General features: G+C 30.7%; 3 protein-coding genes across 4 annotated transcripts in view; 2 read left to right on the plus strand and 1 right to left on the minus strand.

The window, feature by feature from the left end:
* LOC136990728 (serine incorporator 5-like) overlaps positions 1 to 25633 on the plus strand; it is a 217367-nt gene that overhangs the window by 96721 nt on the left and 95013 nt on the right. The gene's annotated exons all lie outside the window — the stretch shown is intronic.
* The window catches only part of LOC136990714 (tetratricopeptide repeat protein 37), a 122108-nt gene that overhangs the window by 89462 nt on the left and 7013 nt on the right, over positions 1 to 25633 (minus strand). For both annotated transcript variants that reach the window (XM_067289128.1, XM_067289129.1), the window contains exons 4-7: positions 19984 to 20075; positions 9687 to 9759; positions 2824 to 2952; positions 2643 to 2741 (exon numbers count right to left, since the gene is read on the minus strand). In XM_067289128.1, the coding sequence (XP_067145229.1) occupies positions 2643 to 2741; positions 2824 to 2952; positions 9687 to 9759; positions 19984 to 20075 (393 nt within the window). The remainder of the gene's footprint in view (positions 1 to 2642; positions 2742 to 2823; positions 2953 to 9686; positions 9760 to 19983; positions 20076 to 25633) is intronic.
* Positions 18028 to 18659, plus strand: LOC136990792 (zinc finger BED domain-containing protein 5-like). Its single transcript, XM_067289224.1, has 2 exons — positions 18028 to 18577; positions 18652 to 18659. The coding sequence occupies exons 1-2, from the start codon at positions 18028 to 18030 to the stop codon at positions 18657 to 18659; spliced, it is 558 nt and encodes a 185-aa protein (XP_067145325.1).

Below are 25633 nucleotides of genomic sequence, written 5' to 3' on the forward strand. Positions count from 1 at the left end.
GTATAAGGGGGAGGAAAAGTTCTGCAGGAATCAGTATATCGTCGGTTCCGCTCAACTATAGGATTTCTTTTAGGTCTAATTCGGGGTCATTGACCTTTGACACTTCGCACTTGGCCACTCCAGCGATCTTGATCCTCTGCTGGAGACTGGGATCTGAATCGAACTCTATTTCTATCATTTCCTATGTCGTTATTGTTATTATATCGGTTCCAGTGTTGATTTTGGTCGCTCGGTCGGTCGGAAGTGTGTGGGTTCGTCGTCATGAAAATTTACTACAATGTGGCCGATGACGACTGCTAATCAAATTTGCTTCCTGCAACATAAGTATCGAGAACATTTTCTGTTTTGAGACAACTAGCTCCGAGTACGACCAAAACATTTTCATTCCACTTTACCAATTAAGCAAGAAGACAATAAACCACAAAAGTGTGTCAAATATTAGTTTAAAAATTTATTATTATTCTATAATAAATGCACGAATATTTTAGAATATGATGATTTTTCACAAGTCAAGACTGTAAAAAGCAAAAGTTATAATGAACCCTTATAAACAAATTTCACAAATGAAGCAGAGACAGATAAAGAAATTACTTTAAATTTTTCAATTGTAGAAAAATTATTGCAATGATATATCTGTCCTATGTTGAACTAAATGTATTTGGCAATCCAGATAAAGAAGTTGTAAATAAAGAAACATACATTATCTTTCAGTGCCAAAAATTTTATATTAAAACAATTCTGAAGTAATGTGCCATTCAATTTTCAAAATTCAATGCCAGAAGACAACAGATAAGAAAGGCCATCAAAAGTACTTGCATACTTTAGAATTGTTTTAATATAAAATTTTTAATATTGAAAAACAACGTATGTTGTGAATAAACAAACTGGCTTTTGACATTAAAATTGTTCTACTTGAAAAAATGTTTTTTAATTACAAACAAGTACTTTCAACATTTCAAAATGTCAAAAGTACTTGTTTGTAATTAAAAAAAAATCTAAACAATTTTAATGCCAGTTTCGTTTATTCTTAAGTTTGGCATTGTTAAAGAACATATTTCTTTTACAATGTATGTATGTTTCTCTATCTGTCCTATTGCACAAATTTCCAGAGAAGGTTCATTTTCCCATACTGTAGTCCTACCATCACACTGCCATTAAGATACTGCAGAACTACACAATTGAAAATATAATTGATTCTGAAATAACTAATAGAAATTCATTCATAACGACCACTTTTTTAGTAATTGTAAGGGTTTTTATATTTTAAGTCATAAAGAGAGTGTTTTCAATTATTTTTACACAAGTTTAAATTTTTTCTAACGTAAAGAAAAAAGCATGCTGGGAAAATATCTTAAAACTGATATAAATTTAAAGTAAAATTTAAAAAACATAAATTTTATTTTTTAATATTTTTTCTCTGTAGAAAATAATTGGCAAAATTGGCTTCTATAATTTTACTAATATTCTGCTGTTATTATTTATCAGGAAATATTTATATTGCCATTTAATTCATATCGTATTCCAAAATATTCACAGAATATCATAGAATTAAGTCTAATGCAAAGTTTTTGGATTTTTGTATAGTTTCTTCTACAAACTTTATTTTCTAATTTATTTTCAGATGTACAGTCACTTTCACCAATTAGTACTATAAAATCGTAAAATAATAACATAAGAGAATGGCCACCTTTGGAATATTTGAATGCCTTATTAAAAGTAAAGCTTACGATTACCAAAAAAAATGCTTAATTATAGGAGTCTTGACTCTTACAATCATTTTTCAATTGGTACAGTAGATGAAATTTTAATTAATTAATCATCACAAAACATTTTGTCCTTAAGATAAAAGTAGAGCCATCACAAACCCTATCTGCAAGTAATCATTTTGTATGGACTTGTGTGTCTAATGATAGCAAAGTTATTTATCTAGCTGCATGTATACATGCATACCCATTCTCTTCTTAAATTTTCATTAGGAGGAAAATGAATGTAACCGGAACGGTTGAATGCGTAAACAATCTCGACGCATCGCGTTTTCGTGTGTATTTTATACAGCTTTAAACCACTTTTAAAAAACTCTCTGGCTATTATAGCAGCCAACCACTGCACAATATCTACTTGAACTGGTTTTATAAAGCATGTCCCCAATGAAAAACTAAAAATTGCAGACCTACACTAAAAACTAGCAGTATCTTAATGACTGCCAAGACATATGCCCTGGTGTGGCAAGATTCAAAAACATGTTCTGGAAACTTGTGAGTATTATTAAATATTTTGAATATATTAATAATGAAACTTTGTATTATTTTTTGAACAAGGATATCATTATTTGGTGTAACAAATAGAGATGAATAAAAAATTAAAAACTAATAAGCGGATTTTGTGAAAATAGTATTTCTCTGCTATTTAACAGAAATTTGAACAATGTGATCATTAACAGAAAGTATTCCTCACATTAAATAGAGAACATCTATATACAAATCTCCTAGTTTATATAAATAAAAAATTATTAAATTAAATTTGTTTTTATTAAATGTTTCTAAGAAGTTATACAGTTTTTTTATGTACGTAATTGTATTATTATTATTATCAATACTATCATCACTATATACTACCAATAATTTATTAAAGAATAAAATTACCTTTCTCAAAAACTGGAGATAATTTTTAAAAACATCCAAATTTAATTCTTTTCTCTCCACACTTTCCCTTTGGATTAATTCATTGTAACATCTTCGTAACTATCGATAATTTATTTTAAAAATATATTTTAATAAACAAAAATTCTAATGAAAATCAAAGTTAAAAAAGATTGTTTTGTACCAAGATTTTTTCTTCTCGAGATAATTCTGTTTGGTTTTCTAAGATCTTTAAAGTATCAAACCAACAATTGTTTTTCTCTAAAGCATTTCCATTGGCAGCTTCTATTCGTATTTGCACTATTTCTAGACACTAAAAATTATATTAAATTTGAAAAGATTTACAAAACATCGACGATGACTACAAATAATTAAAATTCATCCACGTGTAAGGTTATATAAATTGATGAATAAACATAAATGTTTATTTGCTAAAAAATATAAAATTACTACACTGAAAATTATTATTGTTATGCATTTTGTATTAATTACATTCAGCAATTAGTACTACAAAATCATAAAATAATAAAATGCAAGTAAATATTCAGTCGATGTTAAAGTCACTATGTAAAAAATGACAATTATTTCATTTAAAAAATAATAGTAAAACATATTATTTAAGGCATTAAAAAACTAAACATTGTCGACTAAATTGATTTAATAAGCAAAATATAACTAAAAACAAAATTTAGAAATTTTTTTCTGTTATTAATATTGATATTTATTATTTGCAAGTTTAAGTACTATACATACTCAGTAATCCAAGGTATAATGGACCAAAACATCATTGAATTATTGGAAGTAAGGTGAATTTCATGTTTAATTCATTTGGAAAGAAAACATTTGTTTAGCAGGATGAAGAGTTCACCGAGTTTGGCATTATTAATGCTTTTTATTGCAAGCACTTTTGACAAATTTATAATTGTCGTTGTCGGGCAAATAAAGATTTTTAAAAAAATCAAACAAATATTCTGAGAACGAACAGAATGCATATTATTCAAATTAAAACTTTTGATAAAACTGTTAAGAACAAGCCATTAATTTTTGAACGTGTTTGAAGTTGGGCATGCTTCAAAGTGGCACATGCATGGATGCAGACTCATGTTAGCAATGTGATAGTGGATGAGAACAGTTTAACCGCTTATACAACATGACCCATACATTGGGCAGGTCGAGAGTGGGAGTGTTGCATGCCTCTGAAGTTGCTGTGAGAAGAGACTCCTCACAGCAACCTCAGTTAAGAAAGATGAGTTTTCGATTATTGCAGCATCTGAGCATTGTTGCTTGAGTCCATAATAGGTTGTAACCCTACTCAAGCACCTATTTTGCAAGTTCTATGGTGTGCCTTCCTTTGACTACATCATCATGGTCTTCTGCTATGCAGCTAGCAAGCGTTCTTGTTGTGGCCCCAATGTACTTTGTATTCATTCCCGTCGCGAGATTATCCAGCAGTATAGTGTAGACTCCTGATTTCTCAAAGGTGAAGAATTTGTCCCGATCGTTGCAGACGAGCCTGCGTAAACTCGGTAGTGGGGATAGGGGCAGGAGAAGGTTATGCTGCCTAAAAATATGGCAAATGTGTACGAATAGAGGTCCGAAGTATAGCAACGATGGTCGGACTATGGAAACTTCTCTCTTATTACAGAGCGTGGTACTTGGAAATAGAGATTTTCTTACCATGTTAAGCCCATGCATGAACTTAGCACATGAGAAACCAGCAGTACGTACCACAAACTAATGGTGGTACATACTGTTGGTTCAATATTTACCAGCACTTGCGTTGACAGTACTAAGAAGGCTCTTCTAACGAGGGTGGCAATGGCAGTGTCAACATATCGCGAAGGCTGGAAAGCATCTGCTGGGATTTGTTTATTTTCTTGATATTAATACATCGTGTTAATCAGAAACATATACAGAATAGCAAGGAAATATGAAAGGTGAGCAATCATATGTTAGTGTATTTTTGAGTTTTCAAATTAGCTGTCAATCAATTCAATCATCATCTGCTATTTTTCATCCAAATGCACAGCTATCACTGGTAGTATTGCCAACTTAGTAGGAAATTGAAGTAACTGAAAAATTTAGTGGAAGGTAGAATATTTTTAGTAGGAAATTTCAGAATTGATGATTTTTATACAGTAAGTGTGTTATAAAACACTAACTTTTTTCTTTGAGAATCCGAAGATGACAAACTTAACAATCTTTAGTATCACGCTCCTTCTCATTCAGCTTGATATCATGCCACATTTAGTGGGAAAATGTTCAAATTTAGTAGAAACTGGAGTTTCAACTAGTGGAAAGTTTGCTTACAATTTGGCAATGGTGCCAGTAAAGCCCAGCACATACCATCCAATGCAATTGCTTTTGACATGCTGTCAGAGGCAATTTTTATAGTCAGTGACTGTTTTCCTTCAATGATCTGGCAATGTTGCCCCCTTGTGATATCACTTGTGTCATAGTTCTAAAAAATCAATAAACATTTTGTATATTCCTCTATAAAGTATTGCTTAGTAGTTTGTTTGTAAAATGAGAATGATCTGCAACAATGATTTGTTGATGTTAGATTCAGCCACTTCGATCTGTTGCTATTTGGTAGAAATTTAATAAATAAATAAAAATGAAAACAGAAACCCAATAGAGAATAGATTTGCTGTTGTAATATGTACATAACTTTTATAATTTCAATAAAATCAATAAAATTATTTAAATTTTTACATCTGTGAGAATCTGCCAAACCACTTTCTGTTTCATATTAGCAATACAATACAGCAGTGATTCTTAACAGGGGGCCGTGGCCCCCTGGGGGTCCATAAGAAATTTGCCGGGGGCCGCCAAATTATGCAAAATTTCCTTCGGAATATAATAAAAAGAAAATTGATGTATAACCGAATATCGTATTGAAAAGTTAAATAAGAAAGATAAAGTTTTCCTATTTAGTTTTTTTTATTTATTTTTTATTTCTTCCCACATACAACTTTGTTAGTACAAAAGAAATAATTGCAAATATGCTACTTACACCACAGTATTTTCTTCTTTTATTCCAAAGCAATTCTAAGAAACTATTAATGCTTGAAATTTTAAAAATAATTAGGAAAAATAGTAGGCTTAGTAGTAGGTTTTGAAAATTTAAATATTTTTGCAAAAGATATCCAAATTCTTTACCACAAGTTGTGGGTGTTTTAGTTTAGTTTTAGCATCGAATTTGGATCGATTTATCAACACGTTTCTTATTTTATTTTTTGTTAAAAATTAATGAGTTTTTATGTTTAATTGTGAAGGTTGAATGTTATTTAAATATATAATGAAATAATAAAGTTATGATTTACATTCATTACATAAAAAAATAAAGCAATAATAAAAAATCAATTTATTATAGATAATTTAACAAATATAAATTATTATTAAAAAAAATGGGAGTCACAAAAAAACTATGAAATATTTTGTGGGCCGCGAGTATAAAAAAGTTAAGAATCACTGCGGTAGAGCATCGTTTATCCGAATCAATTGGAGACCGGTTGTTCGGATAACTGATTTTTCGGATAACCAATTACGTACGAAAAAATATTTTAACCTATCCGACGTTGAAATTTTTCTCCGTTGAGTTTCGCTTTGTGTCGAATTTTCGTCGATTTTCAGCCTAACGAAAATTTTTATAATAATAATCGAGGATATCGTACCATTAAAAATTATTTCTTTATTTTGTACAATCAAAATAAATATATTGAAAAATATAAAAACAAAAAAATACTTTAGAAGTTAATCTAGTATCAAAAACGTTTGATTCGGCACGACATGGTCCAACTGGAAAGCTTTCGGTTGACTGGCTTTTAGATAAACGATGCTCTACTATAGTTTTGCTATGTTGCTTTCCCAACATAGCAAAGCTATTGCCAAAATGAGACAAAGATTACAACACAAATATGTATAACACTTGTTTGTAGCCTAAAGTGCATGCTCCTTTCTCACAAACTTTTAAAGGCACACAAGCATCTCCCAATCATCTTCCAAAAAAACCAACCTTCTTGTATCTGAGAGTCATCAAATGGACTTCCCACTTTCTGCTGTCAAAGAATATGATACAGAATGACATTGAGTGAACTGCACAGTTGAATAATCAAATGAATTTTGTTTGATGTCACCTCTGATCAGTTTATTCCAGGTTTTATACCCAAGAGTCAATTAGTGTCAGATTACTGGTCATGTCAAACTAGAAAATGGCCTGATTAAGAAGACTAAATTGCAATTATAAATCTTTTTTTAAAATTTAAAAAAAAACTAAAATTACTCAGTTTTTCTTACATTTCTACTAAGCAGTCTCATAATCTTTAAAACATAAAATATTCATAACAAAAAATACTTTTTTAAATTCATAATTTATACGATTCGAAAAATCACCATTTTAAATTTTATAAATTTTAAAACCCATTCTATTATTTTATTTTAAATTCTTCAAAAACCATCTTTTAAAAAGGCCAAAACCATTTCAACTACAAAGGAAGCACATTAGTTCTTGACCTAACCTACTGTGCATGACCGAAAGACGTATCAAGGCAAGTACGGGAAACCCCCATATAACACGGAAGTTATGTTCCAAAAAATTGCCGTGTTATGCGAATCCGTGTTACATGAAACAAAGAACTAGTGCAAAAAGGGGGGTTAGGTTCCAAGAATTAAAAAACATGCTGTTAAATCCTTCTTTAAATCAGACTTATTATTCACAAGTCGAAAGGCAAATACAAAATTACAAATAAAAATAACAATATACTGATTATTATACTGCAAAAATATAAAATAATTTATATTGTTAATTTAAATACTTGCTTGGGGCACCCTTAGTGGCCATTTTTGGCATACATTGATAGAATCCGGTTTTTTGGCTTTAAATAGTACCATATTTTACGGACTATAAGACGCACCTGAATTTTGGAGGCAATTTTTTGAAGAAAAAAGTGCGTCTTATAGTCCGTAAAATACGGTAGATGTTTTTCGTGAGTAAAAAATGCTTATTTATATTTTACCAGAGGATTATTCGTCCTATATGACGATCTCAGCACGAGTATCATCAACTAGTAACAGTTTTTATTACATTTTATGTTGTACGAGGGTTTTATTTAATTTCCGAACAGTGTTAGAATGAACCCGTGCCATAAAAGCACCGTGTTATATGGGGGTTACCTGTATATAACAGATTATGTCTTATTAGTGTTTGATATAAATTTAGTGGCTGTAGTACTAAAAAGTAATTTATAATGGACTTACGAATATGACATGGCAGTTAATTTTAAACTAGGATATTGTGTATTCATCAAGTTTCTTACGAAAGAAGACCAAGCACCCATGGAAATCAAGCAACACCTAGATCATGTGTATGGACAAGCTTTGCCATCATATACCACTGTCAAAGAATGGGCTAAATGTTTTCTATTAGGACAAAAATTCCTTGAAGATAATGCAAGATCTGTTCATCCAGTAGATGCAGTAACCTTGGAAAAAACTGATATGGTGGAGGAACTAGTTCTTTTGAATTGCCAGTTAAAGGTAAAAGAAATAGTAGCAATGACCAACATATCAAATATGAGTGTTTGGCATATACTTCATGAGCATCTAGGCATGAGCAAAATCAGCACAAGATGGGTTCCCAAACTTCTTTCTTCTGTCTAATGGCAGCAGCATGTGGAAAGTGAATGATTGACTTTGAACCTTTATGAAGTGGATAAAGTTGATTTTTGAAATCTATTACTACAGAGGATAAAACTAGGTCCTTTATTATACCTCCTTTCAAAAAAAAATCAACAAAGTGACAAAGACCATGGGAGAAAACCCACAAAAAACTAAAGTGTTGCATCAATTAAGAACATGGCTACTGTTTTTTGAAACTTTGTTTAAACTCTTTCCACTCTGTGGGCAGACACTAAGAGAGCCTCTTTTAGCAGGTCCATTATGGGTTCGGCCAGGCCCACAATGGAGCGATTGGGTAGCAAGGGACGGGGACCGTCATATCCAGACCACCCCTTGAAAAATTCCTGGAAATTTTTCAACCTGTTTGAATTCGATCCCGGGTCCTTCAGAGCGATAGGCTGCAACCTTGACCACTTAGCCATCCAGCCACTGTTTTTTGGGATTATGAGAGCATGTCGATGGACTTTAAAGAAAGATTTACCACTGTAAATGCAAATTATTATTAAATGTTATAATATCAGTTGTGTGCAAAGACATGCAAGAAATGTTGAGGAAAAGAACAAAAGTGCACTTGCTGCCAAACAATGTACCCATCCATACTGTAGCACGTTCAAACTTCCATTTGAGAATGTGGCTTTCAGAAGCTCAATCACCGCCTTACAGTCCAGATCTTGTTTTGTCAGACTATTTTTTGTTTCCAGATTTAAAGAAAGCTCTTTGAGAAAGACATTTTGACAGTGATGAGACACTTCAGACAGCAGTAACCATTTTTAACAAAAAATCTACAGAATATTTTTATAAAGGGAGTGAACTGCTTTTTAAACATTGTCGTAAGTGCATTGTTATCAGGGACAATTATATTGAAAATAACCATTTTCCTTTTTTTCCTTGCCTTTTTTCATTAGGTTGGGAACTTATGGCACATCCCATGTAAATACCTTTAAAATGTTTTCATTTCACATATATCTTCAGTACTAAAAGTTTTGTTCTATTAAAAGAATCATTAATAAATTACATAGTTTAAAATTGAAATCACAAAAAAGTCATTATTTTTTTGGTATAAATTGAATTTTTGAGAGATTTTATGTTGTCTAAAACTGATATAAGATAAAAATAAATGTTGGAAAGTTTCACAAAAGATAAATTGTGATCAGAGAATATAAAAATCAAGAATATTTAAATTTGATTTAAATGAGTCATGAGTTAGTTTAAAAAAAAATCAAATTACTAAATAAAAAAAAATTACAAATAATTTAAATTACTTTCCTATACTTTAATTTAAATTACTCATTTATAATGGAAGAAAAAATTTTATTATTAGTACATATGTATCACAATCTACATAATAATATACATAAATTGTTTTACCTGTTTTGCTTTGTCTAACTGAATATAAATCTCCCATAATTTCTTTATTACTTCCAGTTGTTTATTCTTATCACTGCTGTATACAAAAATAATACTTTAAAATAATATAGTAAAATATCTATTGAGTATATTTTTTATCACTAAAATATTTGACTTTCTTTTAAAGTTCACTTCTCATCTGAAATATGCATACTTTAAAAAAAGACTGATGACACCCTTAATTCTCTTGTATTGTCTGTAGTAAATAAGAATGAAAGAAACTAACTGGAACTTCTTTGATTTATGTTTAAATAGCTTCTGCTTTATTGGAGACTTGTGTCTTTCTAACAATATCTGAAATACTTAAATTCTTTTGGATTTAAATGTCCATATTTGGGTGTATGTTCATACATTCTATATATTTTCTATTCTTGGAATACAGTTTTTGTAACTTAAAATGCTTAGTTTAATTTAAATACATTGCTTTAAAGCAAACAATCCTGTTCTGCTCCTCTTTTGATAAAAATATCCAAAAGTGACTTGCATAAATTAGACATGCTTTCCAAATCTTTAATGTTGATTGCATCATTTTTCAAACTTCTTGTATGACATCCTTTTTCAGCTTACTTTGTACTTCCTCCTTCACTAATCACCTCTAAGATTTTAGCATTTTCTTCCTTGCTATACCTCGGTTTGGATCAATGGATACCTCGGTTTCAATTGATAATCTGTCCAAAAACAATTGGAAAAATCTGAAAACGACGAAAACCGAGGCAATCACTTTCATATGAATCAATGTAAATCCAATTAATTTGTTCTAGACACTCCAAAATACATACCAAAAACACATTTTATAAAAAATAAATATAGTGTTTAATACTAAAAACAATAAGAAATTAATAAAAAAATGAATATAAAAAACTAATGTAAAGAATAAATGAACATTTAACATAGCATTTAACATGGCATTCAAAGGGCTGCTGGCTCTGGAAGCTTTTGTTGGTCCCTTGTTGGAGCTAAAAGAAAAGGAAAGCAATGAAATTGTTTGGAAAGATGCATGGGGTAATACTCACACAATGAGAAATAATGCCACACTGAGCATGAAAATGCATGGATCATCCTTTGTTTTCACAAAATTAGCAGCAAGGTCATAAGTGCACACTGCCGAAATCCAGGGCTCTTCAACAAAATCTGAGGCAACCGACGAGAACAGAGAGAAATTTTTTGCAAAAAAATCTACGAAAAGTGAAACTGATGAAAACCAAAGTATTACTGTATATTCTTTCCCCCTCATTTTATTAAGAAAGAAAATGCTAAATCTTAAATAAATTTTTCGTAGCACACCGCTTTTTAATTTATTAATAGCAATTATTGTTTTTTAAAACCTTCAGTTTTGTTTTTGATAAATTAAAGTAGATTGAATATTGACAGAAACTTATTGAATATTTTCTATTAGTTTGTGTTTTTTTGGGGGGGAGGTATAATTAATTCATATAAATGACATAACTAGATTGGAAGCCCGCCACAAAAATTTTGTTGGGACCATTTCCAAAAATACAATTAATTAACCTGTATCAAAAATGATCAGTGAAACTTATTGTATTCAAAATTAAGTTACATGATATAATAATTTTTGATTTATTTTTAAAATATTTGTTGTTGAATGAACATAAAATATACCTGTTCAATAAAAATAACATACAAAAATAAAGTAAAAAATATATAAAATACTATATCATTTGTCCAACCATTCAGCTCATATGAAATGTGCTTTTTTCTATATAATAAATGCAGGCATAATCATCATTGTTCATCAATGTCTGTTTGATTAGTGAAGCAGTGTGAACACTTGCTTTACTAACCAAACAGATACCACCTTGTTTTTAAAATTTCGTTGTTTAACTTGTATGTTTCTTTTTAGAACATTTGTAAACCGATTATGATTGCCAAAATCGTATTAGTTTCTTATTAAATTTTGTTTCTTTTACTGGATTTTTGTTTTTGTTTTTTTTTTTTTTTTGTGTATGTTATACTTTAGTAGTATCCAGTATTAGTTTTACATACATAAGTTCAACAACAACCCATATGGTCTTGTAAAACTTCAGAAAGAAAGTGCTACATCAGACAATTTTTTGGACATATCATTACTTTCAAGAATGGTGGGATTTATGCCAACATCTTTCATAAACCCACATACCAACCAGTTTTCATCCCATATAACTCAGTTGACCCACCTCACATCAGACTGTCAGCATTCAGATCATTAAAACAAAGAGTATTCACACATTTCACAAGTATCGTAGGCACTATAAGCAAGCTCAAGTACAGTACATCATAAATGTTGCCAAGAAACATGCTTTCTAGTCACAATGATATGGCACTTATTTTCCACCTGTCCCTTTCCACCTATTATTTTCCACAAGTCTGTACATTCATAGGCTTATATTAAACTACATCCCAATATTAAGAAAAATGCATAAGGAATGACCAAAAACAACAACCTGATATATAAACACAAGCCTATGATCTTTAGAATTATAAGAAATGACAAAGCCGAGGACAATCATTCCAACATCACTGGAATTTATACCATCCCATTAAAATATCATTGATTTAACAAAATGCTAACCTACTTAGGAGCCAATGGCCATATTTCAGGGCAAAAAATTAGAAAACATAAATATACAGTTGACAAAAAGTTGGATAATACAATCCTAGTGACCTATGCCAACCAACATGGTTTACAGATCAAGTGGGAGGATGCTAAGGTAATTTATCCTGTCAGGAGTGTCATGCCCCCAGGTACTTGTAGACATTGAAAATCTATAAAGCTAATAGAAAACAACATTGTATAATCCTCTGTATCTGGACTGCTGTATGTTACTATGTATATAATTCGTCTCTGTAATCCAAAAGGTTTTTTGGTAGACGGTCTCACAGCAAAACTTTAAGTTAGGAACTCTCTTTTATTCTTTAAAAAATGACATATGCATTTCGGGTTGGTATATTCATCCAACCCCTCCTCAGTGCTAATTTTTAAAAGACAAAAGAAGAGAGAAAGGAGGTATAATACCCAATACATGACACAAATACAAACAAGATGTCACACTTACTTATTCTTACAGTAAAAGTTGCGTATGGGCTACCACTACATCAACACACCAAACATTTTCTTTCCATTTAAAATGCACTTGAAGTGTTTGCATAACTTCACTTCTAAAAACCATTGTACATTATGACTATTTTTATAAACAACCAGTATATACAATAACAATACAATACATACCTCTAAAATATCAATAGCATGCGAACAATCAAATCAACAGGTGATACCCCTGAATACCACCCTTTCAATCAATCGCAACAACATCACCATTCCACCACTATATAGCGCCCTCTATCACTTTATACCATCTAGAATCTATTTGCATTCCATCAGAAATATTTATTAAATTATTTTGGTTTTTCTTAATTTCTAAATGTTCTTTAAATTTACGTTTATATATATATATCTCTTTCATGATTTGATTGATTGAACATCAAATTTGATTGTTCGCATGCTATTGATATTTTAGAGGTATGTATTGTATTGGTTATTGTATATACTGGTTGTTTATAAAAATAGTCATAATGTACAATGGTTTTTAGAAGTGAAGTTATGCAAACACTTCAAGTGCATTTTAAATGGAAAGAAAATGTTTGGTGTGTTGATGTAGTGGTAGCCCATACGCAACTTTTACTGTAAGAATAAGTAAGTGTGACATCTTGTTTGTATTTGTGTCATGTATTGGGTATTATACCTCCTTTCTCTCTTCTTTTGTCTTTTAAAAATTAGCACTGAGGAGGGGTTGGATGAATATACCAACCCGAAATGCATATGTCATTTTTTAAAGAATAAAAGAGAGTTCCTAACTTAAAGTTTTGCTGTGAGACCGTCTACCAAAAAACCTTTTGGATTACAGAGACGAATTATATACATATACAACATTGTATAAACTACAAAGATGTGGATATCTTATCATCTGCTTGGAGATCTATATAAGAAATCTAACTTGTTCTAATTGTTTTACACTATACCCCTTAAATATTGTTATTTTAATTTGTTTTCACTTTTACTTTTGTTATTTTTATGTCTTTTTACATTTCTTTATTACTTTTTTATCAGAGATCTCCATTGGGTTTAAAATTTGTATATATGAAGATAAGAATTACATCTCAATTCAATTTTTCAAGCAAAGAAATTCAATCTTCTAACGTTTTCAGCCACTACTTTATCAGCCCTCAAAACTGTAAAACAGTTAGACTGTTTTACAGTTCCGAGGGCTCAGGAACTGTAAAACAGAAAAACCGTTCTATAATATTGAAATGAGGTGTAATTCTTATCTTCATGTACAGTACAGTTCAAGTTTTCTGGTACAGTTAGTGTTTATTTGAATACATTCTATTTATTTTTGAATGTTCTATGTGTTCGTTTAAAATTGTGTTCTAACTGAGGAAGACCTATTAACCAAGGTTGGAAATATTTTTACTTTATTAAAACATAATGCTGGTGTTACAAGGTGGATTTTTCTTTTATTTTTGGATATGGTTTTTGGTATTTCTTTTATAAAGTTTTGTCTCTCTATTAAATTTTAACTCTACATTGAAGTTTTGTTAAAGTAGAAAAGCATGAGATTGTAAAATATTAAAATGGAATATGATTCTGTAAAGTATGATAAATAATTCATCATAGTCACGAGGTTCAATCAAAGAATATTTGATATTTCATCAAATACATAAAAATAAAAGCTTTTAATACCACATAATATATTATTATACTAAATGTATACACTGTTGGACAGTATTAAAATCTTTTTCATAGCAAATATTTTCAATGATAAATCTATCAGGTTGGTTGTAACAACAATACACAATAGTAATTGCCTTATTGAGGCATAAGAACTTCAATTCAAAGTAATCGTAAAATACTGCGATAATCTGTGATTAATTTAAACCTCATGTTGTTTTTGTTTTATTTTTCGTTTTATTTTTATTTTATTTTTATTTTTTGTTTATGAAATATTGACATAATTTTGTAAATTACGATAATCCTGTTTATTTTATTTTATTTTATTTATTTATTTATTGTAATCGTACTGTTAATTTTCGTAATATTTGTTCGAATTTCATATTTGATTTAAAGAAGTAACTGAAGATGGACACTTAATGCGTTTGAAAACGTTCTTAAGATTAAAGAATTTTTGCTGAAGTTTGAATGGTTGTTTATTTTATTTTATGATATTGTCTCTTCAGTAAGCAAGTATAGTTTTATTTATTCAGTTAATGGCTCCGCCGGCCAAAACTTATAGAAAGGTTGTTCTAAAATTATGCAAAGCAAGAATGAAATTCAAATTTCTTATACAGTGCCGTTTAAACGGAGTTTTTCCAATGTCAATTCATCGCATCAATCTTCCTTTGGATTGTCGCAGTTTGTTACCAAAATTGAAGTTCTTATACACAATAGTTGTTACAACCAACCTGATAATTACTTCTAACAAACAATACTCATAATATATTATATCAATGCAAACCATATAACTTAATGATGGTTTTTAAATATATCAAGAATATCTATTTGAATAAAAGATCTCTCTAGATCACCCTGAGCAATCTTTTCTGGATGTGAGCAACAGGAGGACTTCATAGACTTCTGACAAACCTTACAGGTTTAAGACTACAGAGTATCAACATACTCTACAACTGCCAGTATACTAGATACTAAAATATTACAAGCTAACGATATACAAACTAGTAATATATAGTTTATTCTCATTTTTTTATTAATCAAAGTTAGTTTGAAAGTTTTTTGTCAAAAATATCAGCTTAATTAGGGTCACATAAGGTCAGGAACACACATGTGTAAAATCTGGTGTAAAATCAAGCATAAAACAGAAAGTGTAAAAATTTTTCTGAAAAATAACTGAAAAAAGAGTAGAGCATGTGTGTAATTTTTATACCTGTAAAATTTTTGAAGGTAAAAAAAATTATGCCTAGAGCTACATGTTTTCAGAAGCCTTGCAAATTTGATAGTATATTTTAGTTTTTAGACTTTTAAACTGGTTAGGCCAAAATTCCTCCAATAAAGAAAAGTCTTTTTTGTGACGTCAAAGTAAACACGTGGTTTTTATTCTAATAATGGCAGCAATAGAGGTTAGCCCTACAATTGCGACGGTCTTCAAGAAACAAAAAATAAATGAAACAGAAGACTTTATTGAATTAGTTCGACCACATCAGTGTATGACAAAAAAAGTGTCACGTATAAAGACACTGTATTTAAACAAAGTTTATGGACGGCCATAGGTGCTAAATTTCAAATAACGGGTTCGTCTAGTAGAATCGATACATAGTATTTAGATCACACATTATTTCAATTAGGAATACAAGTCTATTAATTTAAATTTTCTAAATTATAGCAGAGGCAATGGAAAAAAAGTGGAAGTACAAAGGGATAGATGTACGAGAGAAAAAAAAATTAATAAAATGTAGCAATGTTAGTTGCAGTGGCATTTCCTATTTGGCCAGAATTTTTACGTGTGTGTGTTCTGGCATAAAAGAATAAAGCAGAAACTGAACCAAAAGCTGATTTCTGATTCAATTTTCTGCCACACAATTTTATGCGTGTGTGTTTGTGGCCTAATGGCATGATGCAGAAAATGGAAAAATAAACTTATGTTGCCAAAATCCTAGGGGGCCATACATTAGGACAGTGGTTTCCAACCTGTGGGGCGTGCCCCCCTAGGGGGGCCCGAGACTGTTGCAAGGGGGGCATGCAGCTGTTTCCAAAATATCATTTTTGAATACAAACCAGAAAAGTCGAATAGGTGTCAAAAAAATAAATCAGCAAAATAGGTATACGTAATCCACAATCCTCGCCACGAATTTTTCGGGTACAAATGCTAAAACATCCATCCATACTCTTGCTGGAACGAGAACATCTCGCTTTCGCGTTTGGAGCCGAGCGCCGGTGGGGCGAGGAAACAAAAGACAAGCACTCGGAACATCCCGGGTATTCTCGTGCTTACTCGCGCCAAACTTCAGTAAACAGAAGCATCTGTTTTTTTTTCTGTTGTTTATGAACAGAATTAGTTCGTTAGTAGTGCTTGCGATACCCACGTTGATATATAGAATGAAACACTTCGCTTTGTAACTTATGAAATTTACCTCAATATTAATTTAGAACTGTTATAATAGTACATTATTAACCAGGAAATGTTATTTTATTGTTGAGGTAGTTTATCGGCTCGAGCGCGTAGTGCCAGGGTTATAAACATCCGAAACAATAAAATAACATCCTGGGCGAGGTTAATATACGATTTTTTTCACTACTAGCGCATTTTTTACTTTCTCGTAAATTTACCAGTAACCCTTTTAATTGAATAATATGAATATTGTTATTGGAAAAATTCACGTTTATGTAAGAAGAGCGCAAGTTATTTTTATGTTGTTTATATTCCAGTAATTAATTTTGACAAAAAATTAGTTTTTAATTCTACATTTAAAAATTACCCCAATTAAGACTGATTTTTAATTTAAAAGAAAAAATGAAAACAAGAAAATATTGATATAATTGTATTATATTTTAAATTAATATAAAGTCATCTTTGAAACAAAATTTATGGTTGCTAGGTTGCTTACTAATTCAGATGCCTGTATCTATATTACTGTATCAACACAAGATGGCGTACTTAATAATATATCCAATTCCTGTCAAATTTAATTTTTAAATTGAAATATTTTTTATTTATCAATATTTTAAGTTGTAAAATATAAATAATTACGATCTTGCCAATGATAAAAATTGTATTATAATATAGTTTTTTTTTCTGAAATCGATCCTCAATTATTGTAAATTACCGAAATGTACTTTATTGCCGCTAGGGGAATAAAGTGGACTTTTAATGGAGGGTAGCATATGGTCTACAGACCGCTTTTAAAGCTAGTAGTGAAAAAAGTATTTTTATTTCATTTAAAATAATAACCCTTTTAGATGGATAAATACGTAACTGGGTTGAAAAGAAAATTAAATGAAGCCGAAGCGGAGGGCAAAAGAAAAGGTGATGAAAATAACGGAAATACATCTTCGCAAAATAGTAAACCTAAATATAGAAAATATGATCCAATGTACTTATCATTAGGATTTACATATAAGGTTATTAATGGCCAAGAACGACCAATGTGTTTGCTGTGTATGAATACTTTGGTCTCAGACAGCATGAAACCAAATAAATTAAAACGACATCTTGAAAAAGTACATGCAGATCACGTTGGCAAGACAAGAGAATTTTTCGAAAGAAAATTAGAGAATTTAAATAAACAACAAGAAATGTTTTCAAAGACCATGTCTGTAACACAAAAAGCATTGCTTGCGTCATATAAAGTTTCTTATAGAATTGCTAAATGCAAAAAACCCCATTCAATAGGAGAAACTTTGGTGCTACCTGCAGCTATTGACATAATAGCTACGATGCTCGGTGAATCATATGCTGATCAACTTAAAATCATTCCACTTGCAGATAATACGGTGGGAAGACGAATATCCGATATATCTGAAGATCTTTGCGATCAATTAATAGAAAAAGTAAAACTATCTTCTTTCGCGTTGCAAGTAGATGAGGCTACAGATGTTCTTAAGGATGCACACCTGATAACATATGTAAGATATGTTGTGGAAACTGATGTTAGAGAAGACATGTTATTCTGTAAACCTATTGAATGCAATACTACAGCAAGGCAAGTTTTTAATATCATTGATAATTTTTTTAATGAAAATGACATTCTGTGGGAGAACTGTGTTGGACTATGCACAGATGGAGCTCCATCTATGGCAGGAAAAAATGCTGGTCTACAAGCACTAGTTCGAAAGGTGGCTCCTCGTGCAGTTTGGACACATTGCATGATTCATAGACAATCACTTGTTTCAAGAGATATGGGTGAAGATCTACTAACAGTATTTGAAGTTATTATAAGAGTTGTAAATTTTATCAAAAATAGCCCATTAAGAGGAAGGCTTTTTGCAAAATTGTGTGATGACATGGGTTCAGAATATAGATCACTTCTATATTATTGTGAGGCACGTTGGCTTTCTCGTGCCAAAGTACTTCAAAGGGTGTTTGAGCTAAAAGAAGAGATCGCCATATTTCTTACTGATAATAATAGAGATGAAGCAAACTTGTTTTGACACGAAATTTTTTGTAAAACTTGCGTATTTAGTTGATATTTTTCAAAGACTTAGTACTTTAAATAAATCAATGCAAGGGCCTCAAATTCATGCTTTTACGCAGAAAGACAAGATTACTGCATTTATGAAAAAATTGGAACTGTGGATAATAAGTGTGAAAAATAATAACTTTGACATGTTTCCCACTTTTAAAATTACCTGTCTTGTTGATGAAATAGAAGAAAGTAAACTTCTTATTAATAATCATTTGACCAGTCTATGGAAGCAATTCTCGTTTTACTTTAAAGATCTTGACATGTCCAAATATGAATGGATTAGAAACCCGTTTGTGATTGAAAAATATGATGATTTTGGCCTTACGACAGCAGAGCAGGAAATGATAATTGACTTATCTAGTGATAGCACATTAAAGCAGATGTTTCAAGATGAAAATAATATTGTTATGTTTTGGCTACGAGTAAAGGACGATTTTCCTACTTTGACAAACAAAGCTTTAGAAATTTTATTGCCATTTGTAACATCTTACCTATGTGAAACTGGTTTTTCTACAGTAGCTGTCTTAAAAACAAAGTATCGATCTTGCTTAATGATTGAAAAGGAACTGAGAACCGCGATTTCTTCAATGATACCACGGTTTGAGAAAATTTGTGCTGAAAAACAAGCTCAACCGTCGCATTAAATTTTTATAATGTTGCATTAATTATATATTCTTTTTTTTGTATTTTTGTAAGATTTGTTTTTATTACATTTAAAATTATTATTTCCTATAATAAATAATAATTTTTTTATGTATATTTTTACATAATATTGTATATTATTTTGTAGCCCATTAAATAAATTATAATATCACTTGAGTATTTATGAAATAAGATTTTTTAGAAAAAATTAAGGGGGCGCAACAATTTTTTCTTTTTTAAGGGGGGCGCAGGTACAAAAAGGTTGGAAACCACTGCATTAGGAGCTCAAGGGCCATGCCTCGCTCGCAACTGCTCTAGATGGTTACGAGAAATGTTTTCAATTGTACAATTTATCTTTTGTTCAAACACTCGGTCGGCAACCGTAACATAGGTTCTTTTAATATTAAATACTGAATTTACTTACTCTTTCATAAGTTTTAAAGTTTCAATATATGTTCCAATTAACTTTTCTTTATATTCTTTTCCATCACTTTTTTCATAAAACTGACATAAACCCTGAAAAATTTATAAAATCATTATTTTAAATTATATTACTAAATTATCAAAAATAACAAAAAGCAAAAACAGAGCAATAAATTAAAACCATTGACTTGTGGGAAATTATCTCCAGATTCTGAACAAATTTAACTTGGCTTGGCACTTTCCAATGAAATAAGCATAAATTTTAGTTTTTTTTTAGTAACTTCAATCACACAGGGATACATTAATTGAATACATAGACTTTATTATTGTATTCAGTATGCTGCAGCAAAATTTTGGAATACTGAATACAATAATAAAGTCTATGTATTCAATTAATGTATCCCTGTGTGATTAAAGTTACTAAAATAGCCAAAATTTAGGCTTAGTAAATTAAAAGAAACTAGTATTAGAAAGAACCAACTTTCCAATAAATTTTAAAAAATTATATGTTAACAATGATAGCATGTAGCTTCTCTACTATCTACTCAAATTAGTCAATAACAACAAAATATAGATAACTTTTGAATTTCGGAAACAAGTTCTGTAGGAAAGGTATACATAAAATAAATACAACCAACCTGATAATTACTTCAAATATCAGACAAACAGCCATACGCCTTTATTGGACTATTAAAGCTAAACAATTACCGTGTAATTTAGTAAGAGGTAAATGGTTAGTCTGTTATCTCTTGTTAAATTTAATAATTATAAATGAAGAAATTATCCAGAGTATTCTAAAATTAAATTTATTTAGTTATTTATAATTATTAAATTTAACAAGAAATGGCATACTAATGTCTACCTCCTGCCAAATTACTTAGTAATTATCTAGCCTTAATAGCCTGATAAAGAAATCTGGCTGTTCACTTGATATTTGAAGGAAAGGTATATTAATCAAATGTATATCATACTTCCAAATTTAAAAATTAGTAAAAGGTAATTATGATGATGATGATGATGAATTCAACTATTAATTTTTAGATTTAAAGAATTAATTGAGGAATTATCTCAATGGTTTATAATGTTATAAGGTTGAATTAAATTTAGAATTTAAATATAGAAATATCAATCTGTCACATTCACATAAAAAATATATTACAAGTTCATCTAATTAGATAAACATATTTCATATTACTTGTAGTATAAAATAGTTTTTCTCCTTTTGTTTAGACAAATTTTATTGATTAATATAAAAATACATTTTCTAATAAATATTGCAAACAAAAAATCTTTAACTAAATATACTTTTTGCTATATTCAGGTTGTATTAATTGTTCCTGCTAAATCCATTAAAAAATGCTAAACAGAATTCAACACTATATATTTGAACAGGCAATAACAGAATTATGAAATAAATTACAAATTCAAATGTTAAAAAAATTTCAAATTTAAGAATTTTAATTTCTAAATGTTTTTATTTAATTTTAATAACTAATAATATCGGGGCTTTCGCTCGGAACAAAATTCGTTTTCCGAACATTTTTAAGCTTTCGGAGCCAACTTCGTGGAAAAAAAGAACTAAAAAGTATAAAAAGTAAAAAACAATCTGCACTACTGGCTAAGTAAAATTCAACACCATGATGGACTATAGATATTGAAATAGTGGAAGCTTCCTGTGGTGTTGCATTTTGCTTGGCCAGTAGTGTAAATAAATTTCAATCATATACTAGATAGGTGACATTGAGAAACTCGAGACAATGTTTATCGACGTAATTAGCCCGAGCGAGCAATTTTAGCAGTAATATGTCACAAATAAAGGATTATAAGTGATTTATTGCCAAGAAAAGAAAAAATATGATGAAAAATACAGATAAAAAGGAAAAGTGTAATAAAGAAATTAAATTTAACTAAACTAAACTAAATAAATAAAGTGCACTAAACTAAAAAATAAGAAATAAAATAATAATAAAATAAAATCAGTTGGCATTTAAGTAACAAATGTCTTGGATAAATTGGAGTCGTTCGTTAAAAATGGCCACATTTGAGATTTTGTCCGATGTCGACCGAGAGAACTGCGTCTGAAACATAACATCTGGTGAGTTGCTTGACATGACTAAAAAACATATATTTGAAATAGTTACATAAAAGTTAAAAATTTTGGATGAGATGAGAGGAGGGAGTTGAGCCGGTCCAATCCGGTGTAGGGTCGGTAGTTCGCATTTGGATTTGCCTCGGACGGGATCCCGGTGTGATATGTCCCGCTATGCCGACCCCCTCCGGGAAAACCAAACCACCCGAGCAGTGCCGTCTTTAGAACGTAAGGGGCTCTGGGCCAGAAGAATGTTGGGGGGCCCCACGAAGAAACAGAATCAATACTAGATTACAGACCTAGGGGTCGCTGGCGTAGCTAGCACGGGCGAGACCGGTTACGGATATCGTGCTTTCACCCTTTTAATATATCCCAGAAAATCTGTTGACTTTTTTTTTTTTTTAGCCAGTGAGATTTTTCACCCTGTACTCAACACTTCACACTACGTGTTGGAGGAGTGATTTCAATCGTATCATTAATGGTTTCTTCATTTCAAGTAACCTATTTGTTTTCTTTGTAACTTTATTACTTTTGGATTCGGGGGCCCCATAGGCCCTCCCCTAAAGATGGCACTGCACCCAAGTGAAAAACAAAATTGCTTTGTCTAGTCACCAACCATTAGGCCTACACAATATCCAACTGTATGTAGTGTTGACATATTTTCGGTAGATCCCTAAAATATATAAAAAATTGCTAAATTCCTTTTCTGCTACTGTCCCAATTAAGCATTTAAATTATGGATTAGTTTATTAGTTTGGTTTCCATTCTTTGAGATTTGGCCCAATAAAATGGAATTGACTGTATTTTAGTACAAAAATGAAATCAAAAAGTCCACACCTTGAAAAAAATGACAAAGTCCACATTGTTCCAGAAGCTTTCCGTTATTAGAGCTAGGCAATCGAAGAGCTAGGTAATGTGGTGCCATCTAGTGGGGACGAGTGACATAAATCTGGTTCTTTTTTTTTAAAACTCAAATAACTTTTCCATAGTTCAACCAAAATTCACCAAACTCTGCAAATATATCAAGCAACTGTGTAGCTTTATATTCCAAAAAGCAGCACCAAAAATACTTTTTTGTTATTAACCTATCTGATGTTGAAGTTATTCTCCGTTGCTTGTGACGCCATGTTGAATTTTGTCAACGTTAAGCCTAACAAAAATTGCACGTTTTAAAAAAGTAATCGTGGCTATTTTATCGTCCGAAATTATTTTTTTTTATTTTTCAGAAACAGATATATTAATAAATATAAAAACAAAAAAATTATATTTTGGAAGTTAGTTTTAATATAAAAATTGTAATGACTAGTAACATCTAGTTCCAAAAACCTACAGATACCGTAACGAGACATGTTGGGTCAAACAGTCGAGGTCAAAGGTCACGACCCCGAGAATTGTCGGGAATAACACAGGACAGGTTAAGCGTCAAAGAGGCAAATGTTGACACTTTCGTCTTTTGAATATATCTTTTCTCAAAGTTTATATTTTCCAAAAAGTAATTTATGCACACGACAGGGTTCTACTGAGCATTACGACGCCAAAATCATCAAAATCTAATATGGGAATTTTTTTTTAAATTCAGACAGAAAAGTGCAAATGTTATCCCAGTAGCCTGGACTTTCCCGAGGCAATTACAAGTGGCCCTCGACTTTCACACAATTCACTATTTCGCACATTTTTAAAAATTCAACTTTTTAAATATTTGTCAATAATGAAAAAATTTCCTTCCATGCAGAATGCTCACACATTACGAACTGCAGTAGCTTGCTCTACATTCTCGAACACACATTATTTCCTACAATAGCAGACTTCTCGAAATCCTAATCACTACTGCATTGTTCCGAGCAAGAGGTCAAAACAGTTTCAGACATGCATTAGGGCGTGCGTCAACGCATTGTGTGTTTTGCCAATTTATTTGTTTATGTTTAAATATTTCATTCTTATAAATTGATAATCACGAGTGAGAAACAGAGAAACTGCAGTGTTGATACAAACAAAAAGAAATTAAGGACTCGTAAACTTCATATGATCGAAACAAAGATGGAAATAAGTAAAACGTTCTGAAAATGGTGAATCTTTTGCTTCAATTGGACATTTGTACGATGTAAACAGATCTATGATATGTTCAATTTAAAAAATAAGAGTAAAATTAAGGAAAATAATTTTAAATACAGTTTTTGGTGCATATTTTTTTACATTCCTCTACTTTCAAACATTCAACATTCGCGCACATTTTCAGGAACCAATTATGTGCGAAAGTCGAGGGCCGCCCGTATTCTATCGTGCCTTCTACTGCCTATTTTTTTAATTTAAATTACTTATTTTATGCACTTGAATATTCAAACACAAATTGAATGATCAGTTCTAGATATTTATGTAATAGTTTAATACGTATTATTTTTTTATTTTTATAAATTCTTTATTATGGCATAAATTAACAACATATCAAACATTTAGTATTGATTAATTAAAAAATGTCTTCCACTGTTATAAAATCTGTGGGATGTTGACAGGAAGGAGAGAATTATTTGTCCCCCAGTAGGATAGATGAGTGGCGTGAGTGTGTATGTAAATGTGTGGGCACCAAAATGAGTCTCCTTCAAAAGTTTAACTTGTTTATTACAAACATTCAAAAAGGAGCTTATGATGATTTTCTGAAATCAATTCAAAAATGTCTCTAGGTTCGTACGTGTGATTTTCCCTCGGCAAGGTGGATGCCCCAGGACAACATTAATTTTGAGTGTAGAGCTCAGATGGAGTTAACTAATTTCAACGAAAAGGAGAAAGTTCTTTGTAGTCTCGGTTGAGAAGACGAGGCAGAAGGAGGCAGAAGAACAGGCACAAAATAAAAGATTAGAACTTGTGCAGTCTTTAGGCAGTTACAAACAAAGAACAGCCAAGAAAAATACAGATGAATAATTGGTGGAAAAAAAGCCCAGCATCCTTGATTCTGCAGTTTATATAGGATATTTAGTGGCTAGAGTTCCAATTAATTTAGATCTTCCTTCTTTGCTTCCTAACTGGTCACCACTCTGGTTCCAAGTGCAACAAGACTCAGATTAGGGCACAAGAAAGGTCAATCTTTCAAGTACAGTTTGATTCTCATTTTGAGTCTGTTCAAGAATTGCTTATTGAACCTTTGCCCTTTTTTCATATTTAAGCTATTGTGTTTTGATATGCCAATCAAGAATTTTAATAATTCTGTTATGATATTCACCCCTCCATTAGTTTAAAATTTATCAAAATTATTTTTCCCATTTCATCATATTTACAATTACCCAAGGTTTGCTTCCCCAAGTGGACACCTGTAAATTCTCGTCACCTGCACTCATCTCGCACTTTCAACTTAATCACTATTTTAACTCTTTTCAACATATTTACAATATACATATTTTTCCATTGGCTATTTCTCCTTGTTGCAACACTGTTTATTCTATACATTATTTTGGTTTTAATTTCTGTTGCAATCACAATCTTTTAATTTTTATTTATGTTTTTGGGTTTTAAATATGGCTTTATTTACCTGTAACACCAATAGACAGTTTTTAAATTTTCTTTCATCTCT

The sequence above is a fragment of the Centruroides vittatus genome, unplaced genomic scaffold, assembly GCF_030686945.1.
Source record: "Centruroides vittatus isolate TY-2023 unplaced genomic scaffold, ASM3068694v2 contig_134, whole genome shotgun sequence".
Taxonomy (NCBI): Eukaryota; Metazoa; Arthropoda; class Arachnida; order Scorpiones; family Buthidae; genus Centruroides; species Centruroides vittatus.